Source organism: Lepus europaeus, chromosome 8, assembly GCF_033115175.1.
Source record: "Lepus europaeus isolate LE1 chromosome 8, mLepTim1.pri, whole genome shotgun sequence".
Classification (NCBI taxonomy): Eukaryota; Metazoa; Chordata; class Mammalia; order Lagomorpha; family Leporidae; genus Lepus; species Lepus europaeus.
Window position 1 is genome coordinate 101,460,008 of NC_084834.1, and position 13,292 is coordinate 101,473,299.

Here is a 13,292-nt window from a genome sequence, read left to right on the forward strand (position 1 = left end):
GACTATGATCCTACCTGCCCTGCTCACTCCATGCTTTTGACCTATGTTAAAGTAACATTGCTCAGTAATTTGAGTTTTCTAAGAATCAGTCATTTTCCTGAAGAACCCCCAAATAGGTTGTTTTAGTGTGTAAAATTACACACCAAACATTCACAATAACTTTGTTTCAATAACGTTGCACACCCCTTCCCCCACAAACGGCAGTCTTCTCAATTTGGAACAGTGAAATTGCCTAGCAATCTTGACTAACATTCTATTTGTTATAATTCTCCATGAAATGTCTCCCTCCCTACTACTTATTTCCTAGAAATGATGGCATGGAATATATTCAGGTAGAATTTATCTTTAATTGTAGTTTTGACAGATGGCACTTCAGTAATCAAAAAGAGGAAACTGTTATTGAAAAGAATGGAATTCCGTTCAATAAAAGCAGTTTAACTCACAGGTTGGTTGGCTTTTTTAAGTATGCTTATAATTATGAAGTAATGTAAAATAGTGTGATGTATAATCTTCCTCTTTCACTTTGACAGTTTTTACTTATGTCTGTTTTAGTTTTTTATTTTTAAATAACTAGGATTTTGGTTTATTAATTTGATCTATTTTTCTGTTTTCTACCCCACTTTTTGCTTTTATTGTTAATACTTTCCTTATGTGCTTTCTTTTGGCTTACTTTTTTTTTCTGTTAAAGATTTAATTTATTTTCATTCTTTTATTTTTATTGAAATAGGTGTTCAGGGCTAGGAATTTTCCTCTTCACTGTTTTTAATGTATCTGACCAATTTTGATTTGTAGTATATTATTATTTTCAGAAATTCTTTAATTTCTGCTTGCATCTCTCTTATCACAAAAGAGTTATTTAATAAACAGTCTTCTGGTTTCCAGGTAGCCTTTTTGTTTTGTGTTTTCATTTTTAATTTCTAGTTTCATTCCATTGGGACCACAAGGTATTGAGTTTAGCATTACTACTTCATGAAACCTACTAATCCTTCATTTGTGCCCTAGAACATGATTGATTTTTGCATGTGCTCTTGAGAAGAAGGTATGTTCTCTGCTATCTAAATATAATGGTCTATGTTGATGCAAAAGGTCTATTTCGGTGATTCTTTTTTCTTTTTTTTTTTAAGATTTATTTATTTGAAAGTCAGAGTTACACAGAAAGAGGAGAGGCAGAGAGAGAGAGAGAGGTCTTCCATCCAATGGCTCACTCCCCAGTTGGCCGCAACAGCTGGAGCTATGCCGACCCAAAGCCAGGAGCCAGGAGCTTCCTCCGGGTCTCCCACGTGGGTGCAGGGGCCCAAGGACTTGGGCCATCCTCCACTGCGTTCCCAGGCCACAGCAGAGAGCTGTATCAGAAGTGGAGCATCCGAGTCTTGAACCGGCGCCCATATGGGATGCCGGTGCTTCAGGCCAGGGCGTTAACCTGCTGTGCCACAGTGCCGGCCCCTGTTTCGGTGATTATTTCATGTAAATCTTTTGTAGTCTTACTTTTTGTCTACTTGGTCTGTCGTATTGAGTGGTCTGTTAAAGTCTCTTGTTATTACTGTTTCTAATTCTTATTACAACTTCTGAAATTGTTTTATTCTAAATTATTGCTATGTTATGTGGCACATAGGTAATCAGAAGTACTATATCTTGATTATAGAACATGGCTTATACCTTAAGTGTCCCTTTGTCTTTAATGCTGTTTGGCTTGAAGACTATTAGGTCTGGTATTGGATTCTTTTTTTTATATATATTTATTTATTTGAAAGAGTTACACAGAGAGAGAAGGAGAGGCAGAGAGAGAGACAGAGAGGTCTTTCATCTGCTGGTTCACTCCCGAGATGGCTGTAGTGGCCGGAGCTGCACCAATCCTAAGCCAGGAGCCAGGAGCTTCTTCCAGGTCTCCCACACGAGTGCAGGGGTCCAAGGACTTAGACCATCTTCTACTGTTTTCCCAGGCCATAGCAGAGAGCTGGATCAGAAGTGGAGCACCTGGGACTTGAACCGGTGCCCATATGGGATGTTGGCACTGCAGGTGGCAGCTTTGCCCACTATGCCACAGCACCAGCCCCTGGTATTGGATTGTAACCTGTACTTTCTTCCTATTTTAATTTGCTTGGTGACTCTTTATCCCCTTATTGTTAGTCTTTCTGAATCTCTTGTGTTTTAAGCATACCTGTTGTACACAGCATAGAGAATTTTTTTTTTCCTAATAAGCCAATTTGAAAACCCTTTTCTTTCAGTAGGTAAGATGAGTCCCTTAATGTCTATCAATATGCTGTTGTGTTTGGTCTAAATTCTATCACATTATTTTCACATTAGTGTATTATCTTTTAGTGTAACTACTTTATATATTATGTTATAGTTGCTGAATTTATTTGGTGTTACTTCTTTCTTTTTTCTTTTTAAAATTGTTTCTGTCACTTAAGAAGATTTATTTTTACTGTAGTGGCTATTTTTGTATTAATATCTTTTCCAATGCTCTTGTAAATTCCATTTTTCTTCCATAAACTGTGTTCTTTGATTACTACTGACTTCCTTTGTAAAGCTATTTGGTGGTCTTCTACTTACCCCCCCACCTCCCAATCTAGCCATCCTCCCATTTTGGGTTTCATTTGTCCTCCTTTGTCACGAAGATAGTATTTATTTATATGTTGTTTTCCGGGGTGGTAGACCCACCCTTGTTTTGGTGTAAGCTCTACAACTGAATGGTGAAAGGTTCACCATCAGCCCTTGAAGTTTACCCCAATCATCTATTTTAATGTTTGCCTTTACATTTTTCCCCAAAACTTTATTTAGAAAATATTTAAAACTACATAAAAATTGGAAGTTTCACCAGTTGTTGGCCCTTGGCCACATTTCCTGGTCATCTATCAATTGGGTGAAGTTCATCCTCTCCAGTAGACCCCCTCAGAGGGGCCTGTGGGTGCAGTGTTCTGACTTGTAGAAAGCTGTCTGACTGTGGCCTTGAACCTTTAGAAGGAGATCTTAGATGGATGTGATATCCTTGGTTTGTACTTTCTGTATGTTTCTTTTAAAATGTTGCCTAGCTTTGAATATTGTTTTTGAATAATGCCGATCTGTTTCAACTTTTTTGCCTGGATCCCTGAGGATTTTTCTCATAATTTTTTTTTTTCCAGGCAGAGTTAAACAGTGAGAGAGAGAGAGAGTTATAGACAGTGAGAGAGAGACAGAGAAAGGTCTTCCTTCCGTTGGTTCACTCCCCTAATGGCCGCTATGGCCAGCGCTGCGCTGATCCGAAGCCAGGAGCCCGGTTCTTCCTCCCGGTCTCCCATGCGGGTGCAGCGACCCAAGCACTTGGGCCATCCTCCACTGCCCTCCTGGGCCACAGCAGAGAGCTGGACTGGGAGAGGAGCAACCGGGACAGAATCTGGCGCCCCAACCGGGACTAGAACCCAGGGTGCCGGCGCTGCAGGTGGAGGATTAGCCAAGTGAGCCATGGCACTGGCATAATCTTTATTTTTTTAAAGATATTTTTTATTTATTTGAAAGATAGAGAGAGGGAGAGACAGAGAGATCTTCCATCTACTGGTTCATTCTCCAAATGGCTATAATGGCCAGGGCTGGTCCAGACTGAAGCTAGATGCCTGGAACTCCATCTAGGTCTCCCATGTGGGTGACAGGGCCCAAGCACTTGGGCCATCCTCTGCTGCTTTCACAGGCACATTAGCAGGGAGCTGGATCAGAAGTGGGGCATCTTGGAATTGCCGATGCTCATAGGGGATGCCAGTGTTGTGAGTGGCAGTTTAACCCATTGAGCCACAGCTCTGACTCCAGTTTTCCTGATTTTTTTTCAATGCCTTTGTGAGTTTCTCATCACAATATATCATTCCTTTGTACTTTATAACTTGGTCTTCATTTCTGATGTAATTTTTGACTTCCCTAATGTAGTCAACTCTGATTTCATTTCTTCTCATTTGTTTTGTTTCTTGTCCATTTCTGTTCTTAGATTTTTACATTTCTGAGTCATATCTCTCAAAGCTTATTTGAGAATATGTCATCCAGTGTAGAATACTTTGTCCATTTTTCTTTGAGTTAGTGTTTGTTCTTCTGGGAAAGTGTACTTTTGATCAGCAGAAAAACGTTCATCTGCATTTTCTGCTATTTTGCAGTGACGTTGTATGGATATGATCTGGTTTTATGTATTCCAGTTCCTCTTGTGGACATGGTTCTTCCATGCGGCTTCTTTTATTGGAAGGTGGTGGTGTTGGATGGGAGGCATGCAGGGAGGAGGGTGTATCTTGCTTCTGTTTTGTGTTTTTGCTGGTTTCTTAATTTTCCTCTCACTTTCTCTTTTCCCTTTTACTGCCAAGTCTCAGGGGAGTCCCCCTCTTTTCTCAATAGTTGGTTCCCCCAAGAAACACTGCCCCTCTACAGCTGCCACTTCTTCAGGCCCTCCATACCCTTAGTCAAGGCCATGGATGCTAAGGTTCCAAAGCTGCACAGTATTTTGGCTCCTGTCGTCCCATGTATCGGTGGTAAAATTGCCCATATTTTCTCTCAGTCTTCTCACCTCTGATCTTTTTCAGTCTTTTCAGCACCTCCTCTCCCATACTCCTCATCTCAGGCTTGCAGTGGTAGTCAGTGGGATGTAGGAGCTCTTTCGAGTAAAAAAAAAAAAAAATTGCCGGTTTCTTAGAGATAATTTGAAGGACGTGGCTTTCTCTGTCTTCTAGTGATGCTGAAGGCATGGAGTATGTGTGGTGTTATTTGTCCTCCTTGTTGATGTCATTGTTGTTTTGGAAGGATGAAGGAGAGATTTGGAATCAGGCCACCTCCATTGTTTACCAAAGCAAGAACCCTCTTCTTGACCTAATCTGAAGTTGTAACAACTGGAACCGGCATTTGGAGTAGCAGTTAAGATACTTGCACAGCGTCCTTTGGTTCTGTTCCTCACTTCAGCTTCCTGTTCACTTCCTCACTTCCTGTTCACTTCCCTTTCAGCTTCCTCACTTCCACTCTGTTCCTCACTGTAGCTTCCTGCGAGTTCATCTCCTAGAAGGCAGTAGATGATGGCTCAAGCAGTTGGGTTCTGCTACCCACATGAGAGACCTGGGTTGAATTCTTGGCTCTTGGCTCTTGGCTTTAGCCTGGCCCACCTCTAGGTGTTGCAGGCATTTGGAAAGTTTGTGGACCAGCGGAGGGAAGATCTTTCTCTGTTTCTGTCTCTGTGTGTATGTGTCTCTTTCTCCCTGCCTTTAAAATGTAAATAAGCAACAAAAATTTTAAATAAAATTGTGATTACACTTGATATTAAAGAAGTTCTTCAACTTTCATTAATGAATTCTAATTTGATGATTTCTGGTTTTTATTAAGGAGACATTATCTTCTATTATTTGACAGTGCAACTTTATGGGACTTTCAAAAAGAGAAAACTTCTGCCCCAAAGCAGTGCACTAATTACCAAAATAATTAAAGTGTTCATTTTTTACTTTCAGGTTATTTTTAATAATTCCCTTAGCTATTAAAATCCATTTTCCACAGTAAGATTCTTTTGCTTACTGATCTACATAATAATAAAATATTTCTATGCAGTTATTGTTCTAAGGGAAAAATTGTTACTGAGTTTCAACTATTAACAAAGTCAGTTTTTTTTTTCCCCCTGTGGATATTTTTCATATAATTCTAAAGATTAAATCCCTGTTTTTCATAGACAAGAACTGAAGAACCAAACAAGGAGGCATCCATATTTCAAGATCTCTTCAGAAGAGGTATCAATAGTCAACATGGAACAGAAAGCTTGTGAGTCAAATAATGAAGATCTTTTATCAAGTAGTGGCATCACATCCAACGGAGGTATGTACATGTACCCTTTATTAAACCAGTAGAGAAGAAATTAGAATTAAGCACTCTTCAATAGTGCTCATTCAAGCTGCTGTTCTTCAGGATGTTTTGTTTTTAACTGCACAGAATATGCTTTTGAGTGTCTACCATATTGTTTATTGTTCTTGAAGAAGAAATTGTTTAGTCTTCAATGAGCATGTCTGTGTCTTAGTATATGTTTACATTATCTCTTTAGTTTAACATTGTTTCTGTGTTGAGGCACTTCAACCTCTGCACATCCCACCATGTTTCCTAAGGTCCTCTCTTGTGTTTCCTAGTCTACCCTGTGTCAGATTCTTCATCATTTTGACTCCTTTTCTATCACCTGCTTCCACATCCAGTCAGACTCCTAGTTCTGCTCCTTATACTCTAATACATTTTCCCCTCTCCATTCCCATCACCACTGCTTTGGTTCAGGCACCCACTGCTTTTGATTCAAATTAGTCAGGGAAATGGACACAGCTGAAATAAATAGGTGGCTTTTAATACAGGGAATTGGTTACTTGGGTGTGAGAACTGTGAAACCTAAGGGGCTGAGACAACCAGAGATTGACCACTATAGGAAGCTGTGATTGCCCTTTGGGCTAGTAAGACAATGAGAAGGGGAGCTGCATGAGGCGGAGAAGCAGGAGCTTGCATGCAGGAAAGCTGCCTGGAAGGTGCTGCCAGAGCCCATTCAGGTAGAGTGAGGGAAAGCAGGGCCTTGGCTGCTTCTGTCCTCCTACCTTCTGTTCTTCCCGGCACTTCCCATCGCAAAACTTCCTTGAAGTGGTGCTTGTGAAACGGCGCAGCAGGTTAAGCCTGCAACAGCAGCATCCCATATCAGAACCCAGGCTGCTCAGCTTGTGGTACAGCTCCCTGCTAATGCACCTGGGAAAGCAGCAGAGGATGGCCCAAGTGCTTGGGCACCTGCTACCCACATGGGAGACCTTAGTGGAGTTCTGGGCAGCAAGCATTATTATTATCACTGATTGTTGTTAATTCAAAGTGCTGTAATAACTGCTATCACTACTGTTGATACTCAATTGTGTTGAATTTGGCTACCCCCTGTAAGTTGGCTCTTGTGTCTTTATTTTATTTTTATTTATTTATTTTTTATTTATTTGACAGGTAGAGTTACAGACAGTGAGAGAGACAGAAAGGTCTTCCTTCCGTTGGTTCACTCCCCAAATGGCCACTGTGGCTGGCGCTGTGCCAATCTGAAGCCAGGAGCCAGGTGCTTCTCCTGGTCTCCCATGAGGTACAGAGGCCCAAGCAGTTGGGCCATCCTCCACTGCCCTCCCGGGCCACAGCAGAGAGCTGGACTGGAAGAGGAGCAACCGGGACTAGAACCTGGTGCCCATATAGGAAGCCAGTGCCGCAGGCAGAGGATTAACCAAGTGAGCCACAGCACTGGCTCCTGTGTCTTTATTTTAAAGATATGACCCTCACTTCATTGCTTTTTGGCACATCCAAAAAGCTCCAGGCTCACCCCAAACTTTGCCTATTCCAACAGACCTAACATCAGCCATTTTGCTGAGAAGCCCTGGTTCCTATGAGAAGGGAATTGCATTTAGAAGCCAGAATCTTCTGTGCATGTTTTTCCTAGGGCCATTGTGGCTATGATCCTTTAGTGGCAAAAGCTAGCAAGCAAGTAGATCTTTTTATCACAGGTTCACACTGATAACTCAAATTCAAATCCAGTACTATAGTGTTCTTCCTCATCTTCCCCAGTCCATATTTGTATCCCCTGCAATGAAAATCCCAATTTCCAAAAACATCAGTAGTTATCCATTTTCTCTCTTCTGTAATAAACATGAAATAGTTTCTTAATTATATACCAGCACTACCATTATTAACAACTTCCCCACAAAGTAATGTTCACTAAGACCATATAGTCAGGTACAGTGTTCTCAAGTTATTTGAAGGAACTATGTATTTTCTCTGTGAGACTAAGTTGTCAATTTACTATTCAGGTATTTTTTTTTTTTTTTTTTTTTTTGGACAGGCAGAGTGGACAGTGAGAGAGAGAGAGACAGAGAGAAAGGTCTTCCTTTACTGTTGGTTCACCCTCCAATGGCCGGTGCGGCCGGCGCGCTGCAGCTGGCGCACCACACTGATCCGAAGCCAGGAGCCAGGTGCTTCTCCTGGTCTCCCTTGCGGGTGCAGGGCCCAAGAACTTGTTTCATCCTCCACTATACTCCCAGGCCATAGCAGAGAGCTGGCCTGGAAGAGGGGCAACCAGGACAGAATCCGGTGCCCCGACCTGTACTAGAACCTGGTGTGCCGGCGCCGCAAGGCAGAGGATTACCCTATTGAGCCACGGTGCCAGCCTCAGGTATTTTTTTAAAAATATTTTATTATTTATTAGAGAGAGAGAGAGTTATAGACAGTGAAAGTAAGAGACAGAGAGAGATCCTCCATCCTCTGTTTTTTTTTTTTTATTTTTTTTTTTATTTGACAGGTGGAGTTATAGACAGTGAGAAAGAGAGAGAGACAGAAAGATCTTCCTTCCGTTGGTTCACTCCCCAAATGGCCGCTATAGCTGGAACTGCATGGATCCGAAGCCAGGAGCCAGGTGCCTCTTCCTGGTCTCCCATGCTGGTGCAGGGCCCAAGCAGTTGGGCCATCCTCCACTGCCCTCCCGGGCCACAGCAGAGAGCTGGACTGGAAGAGGAGCAACTGGGACTAGAACCTGGTGCCCATATGGGATGCCGGCCCCACAGGTGGAGGATTAACCAAGTGAGCCACAGCACTGGCCTCTCCATCCTCTGTTTATACTCAATTGTTCACTACCCAAATGGCTGTAACGGCCAGAGCTGAGCCAATCCAAAGCCAGGAGCTTTTTCCAGGTCTCCCATGTGAGTACAGGGGCCCAAGCACTTGGGCATCTTCTACTGCTTTCCCAGGCCACAGCAGGGAGCTGGATCAAAAGTGGAGCAGCCAGGACAGAACTGGCACCCATATGGGATGCCTGTCTAGCAGGTACTCACTTTTCAATGCTTTCGGCTGCTGGAGTCCCAAGTTGTGGGTGTCCATGCCCTCCATGTAGGTTCACAATGTTCCTCTAATTTCAGTAGAGTTTCTTCTGCCATTTTATCCCTAACTCTTCCTGCGACTACACTCTCTTCACTTTTTTTAAACCATCTTCTGGACTAGAGCTGTTAGCTCCCTCCCTACTCTGCCATCTTGGAACTGCGCCTAGGTATTTTATTTTTGTTAGTATTAAACTTCGTTTCATTTTAACTTTTTCCATGTATATAAGACTTATGTGACCCAAAAGTAAAAGCTTTAATAGCACAATGTATTTAATAGTCTTGCCCCATCCATTTCTTTTCCATTATTTCCACCTATGCCTGTACCCCATAGATAGCTATTTTCATGAGTTTCTGTTTCATTCTTCTTTTTTTAAAGATTTATTTATTTATTTGAAAGGCATACTTACAGAAACACAGAGGCAGAGAGAGAGAGAGAGAGAAAGAGAGAGAGAGAGAAAGGAGGTCTTCCATCTGCTAGTTCACTCCCCAAATGGCTGGAATGGTCAGAGCTGAGTGGATCCAAAGCCAGGAGCCAAGAGCTTCCTCCAGGTCTACCATGTGGGTGCAGGGGTCCAAGGAACCAGGCCATCTTCTACTGCCTTTCCAGGCCATAGCAGAGAGCTGGATTAGAAGTAGAGCAGCCAGAATGCAAGCCAGTGCCCATATGGGATGCTGGCACTGCAGGTGGTAGCCTCACCTGTTATGCCACAGTGCCGACCCTTCATTCTTTTTTCAGGATTTATCAAAAATACTACACACACGCACACACACACATGTATGTATACTTATACATAAAGTCTTATTTTTTTCTTTCTTACCAGGAGGAGGTGAATTAACCTCTACCACTTAAAGGGAAGAATATTAAAAAAGATTTAGACTTTTTTTTTTTTTTGACAGGCAGAGTGGACAGTGAGAGAGAGAGAGAGAAAGGTCTTCCTTTGCTGTTGGGTCACCCTCCAATGGCCACCGCGGTAGGCGCGCTGCGGCCGGCGCACCGCGCTGATCCGATGGCAGGAGCCAGGTACTTATCCTGGTCTCCCATGGGGTGCAGGGCCCAAGCACTTGGGCCATCCTCCACTGCACTCCCTAGCCACAGCAGAGAGCTGGCCTGGAAGAGGGGCAACCGGGACAGGATCAGTGCCCCGACTGGGACTAGAACCCGGTGTGCCAGCGCCGCAAGGCGGAGGATTAGCCTAGTGAGCCGCGGCACCAGCCCAATTTAGATGTATTTTAAAACCACCAGGTGCTCTCTTGTCACAAATTATTTAAATTTTTCTCACATACATGACACCTACTCTCTCCCAAGAAGGCCCCCAAGAGCCTGGTCCCATTACAGCATTAGCTCAAGGCCAGAACTACTCCATATAAATTAGGTTCTGTTGTGGTTGAAGGCCTTCACTCTAATTATTGAAGTATAGTTCCTTGAGCAGAGTCCCTCTTATTCTGAAGATTTGTGACACCCAGCATACAATTGTAGGACAGGAACAGGACAACCACCATCACCATCCCTGGTCAGAAAGGGCCTAACCTGAGCAATGCAATGCTGAGATCCAGTGGGCATAAGAAGGCTATTCCTTGATTAGGACTCAAAGCCCAGGAGTAATTCTCCATAGTTCTTGCTTCTGTTCTCTGGACTTCCTCCCCCCATTTTTTTTTTTTTTTCTGAGCTATTTATTTATTTGAAAGGCAGAACAACAGAGAAAGAGGGAGAGAAAGAATTCACTCCATAAATGGCTGCAAGAGCTAGAGCTGGGTCAGGCGGAAGCCAGGAGCCGGGAACACCAATCAGGTCTCCCACATGGCTAGCAGGGGCCCGAGCACTTGGACCACCATCCCTTGCTTCCCAGGTGTATTGAAAGTGGAGTAGCTGGGATTCAAACAGCACTCTGATATGGGATGCTGGTCTTGCAAGCTGCAGCTCAACCCCTGTGCCACAACACAGCCCTTCCTCTGGACTCGTAGGTCTGACTTTGAGTCATCCTTCCTTTTGGATGAAGAGGTAGCATGTTTCTTGCTGAGCAGTTTTTTCAGCCTGTACCTTGTGTTCGTCTCTGTCAGAGCTCTTACTATCCTTCACTTGCCTGTTTTCTCCCACAAGACCTTGAGCTCCTTTAGGATTCAATAACAAAATCACCTAGCATAATGCTTATCACAAAATTATTTTAGGAATATGTTAATTAATGAATTCTTTAATATTTAGGTCCTTCAAGTCCATTTTTTGTGTCTTCTCTTCGTGGTACAATAATTGAAAACACATCTTCACCTGGGACTTTGACACAGATTCCGTTTTTCCCTAAATATGAAGCGGAACTTGATTCTCATAGAAAAGTCATTCCTTATCCTGGAAAGGACCACATTGAACGTGTTTTGGAAGAATATTCACATCAAGTCAAAGATTTGCAGAGAAAATTAAATGAAGTGAGTTGCATTTTTCCCTAAAGGACCTACTGCCATTTCATTTTGGGGGCATGATGGTGAGGGTCATTGCCTTAGAATAGAATAAACTTCCTGGAAGAAAAAATTAACAATATATTTTTTGGTTAAATTTATTAATTTGATATGTACTTCCTATTTCAGTATTTAAAATTGAGCTGATAAAAACTCTGCAAATGTGTTTTCTTTTTGTTAATAGTTATTCATAGTGCCTTGATTTCATGATATAACTGTAATGAAATTTGAATAGCTCAAATATTATAATTAGTGATGTTCATCCGCAGGTATAATTAATTGTTTCAGGCCTGCTGCCCTGCTATCATAATGCCTGATTTCTTTTTAAAGAACAGGGTGTAGGGTAGGTTTTTGTGTAAATGTATACATGATGGCTGTTTGCAAATATTTCAAGTGAACTTTATGTAGACTAAAGCTAGCTTTACAACTGCATATTGGGTCCCAGTAGTCTACTGTGTAAAATTCAAACTTCTTAGCATCATATACAAAGCTCTTCAAGATCTAACTTAGCCTCATCTGCTCCCTGTTCTCCAAACCTGCCTTCTATTCCAGCAATATCAATCTACTTGCTGTTCCTGGACACACTATGCTAATTTAGACCTTCATGTCTTTTCCCAGCCATTCCCTCTTTTCTACCCTGAGTACCTGGCAGACTTCCTCTACACTGAGACTCACCTCAGGAATTTCCTTCTCGGAAGCCTTTCCTGTGGGCAGAATTAGATGTGTTCCCTACCCAGACATTGCCATTTGTGCACATCCACTGTAACAGTGCATCATCGTATTATACTCAGGAACACGTTGTTCTACCGCCTCAGATTTTGTAAGCGCTTTTAGAGGAAAAACCCTGCAAATTTATTAAGGGCTGAGAATTAGGTTTGTTTGGCTGTTCTTGAAGAGCTCTTTTCCCACAGACTTCATGGAACACATGGATTTCCTCAAGTTCATTCTTATTCAGTCTCTTGTTCCATTCAGACCCTCCATAGGAAGTCATAGAGATTCACATGGCTTCTGTTGCTAATTATATGCCAATATAATTTATGTTTCTAGTACAGACCTCTTATCTGAGCTCTATACCAGCTAGTGTACCCAGGTATTGCTTGGGATTTTCACTCAAAATGTTCTTCGGGCTCTATAAACTCAAACATTTCCAACTGGTTATGTGTTCCTTCTCCCAAACCTGCTTTACTCTGTGTTTTCTCTAGCTAAATGTGGTGCCACCTCTATGTCATTGCATAAGGCAGAAACTTGGTTCATTCTTGATACTTCTGTCTGTCCTGACGTCTACTTTATCACTCCATCCATTAGTGCCACATACACACTTCTGAAATCTGTTTGCATTTTCACTACTGCCATTCTAAATTTATATTAGTATGGTCATTCACTTGGACTGCCGGTGAGAAATTAAAGGGAGTTACCGTATAGTAACTACATGTATGAGGGTACTTTGAAGACCATGGTAAAATGGGATTAAATGATGTTTATTTTGGTGCAAAAACTTTTGAAATCAGTATATACAAGGTTTCTAAAACATTCATGGAAAGGTATATTGTGGAACTAGTATATGTGAATTTAAAATTTTTTTGCAACAAAATAAGCTTTTTAATTTTATTTTCCTTGAACTTTTGAAAGTACCCTTGTATGTTATCAACTGCAGAGTCCAATAGTAACATATTACTTTTCCTTTCTTGTATAAACTTTTAATTTTCCTGTGGTTGCTAATTGCCTTTCTTTTTCCTTATACTATTTACCTTTATCATATCCTCATTTTAAAGCATATGTGTGTATATATATTTATATATATATATATATTTATATATATAAATTATAGGTTTTCTATCAAGTCCTCCTTTAATGTTGGACTTTCCAGGTATCTTCTGACCTTTTGCATGGTCTAGATTATTTTCTCTAAGAGTCTCTTGTATAACTGTGCAACTGTTTCCCTAAGACTCCTGTCATGGCTTTCTTGTTTGGATTTACAGTTTCACTGTTTTCTTTTTTCTC

The 13,292-nt window shown here is 41.7% G+C and overlaps 1 protein-coding gene across 1 annotated transcript in view; it reads left to right on the forward strand.

The window, feature by feature from the left end:
* The first annotated feature begins 374 nt into the window (after positions 1-374).
* The window catches only part of CCDC158 (coiled-coil domain containing 158), a 66,469-nt gene continuing 53,551 nt past the window's right edge, over positions 375-13,292 (forward strand). Inside the window, 3 exon segments of the mRNA XM_062199209.1 lie at positions 375-445; positions 5,657-5,799; positions 11,044-11,261. Of these exon segments, the coding sequence (XP_062055193.1) occupies positions 5,730-5,799; positions 11,044-11,261 (288 nt within the window). The 5' untranslated portion in view covers positions 375-445; positions 5,657-5,729.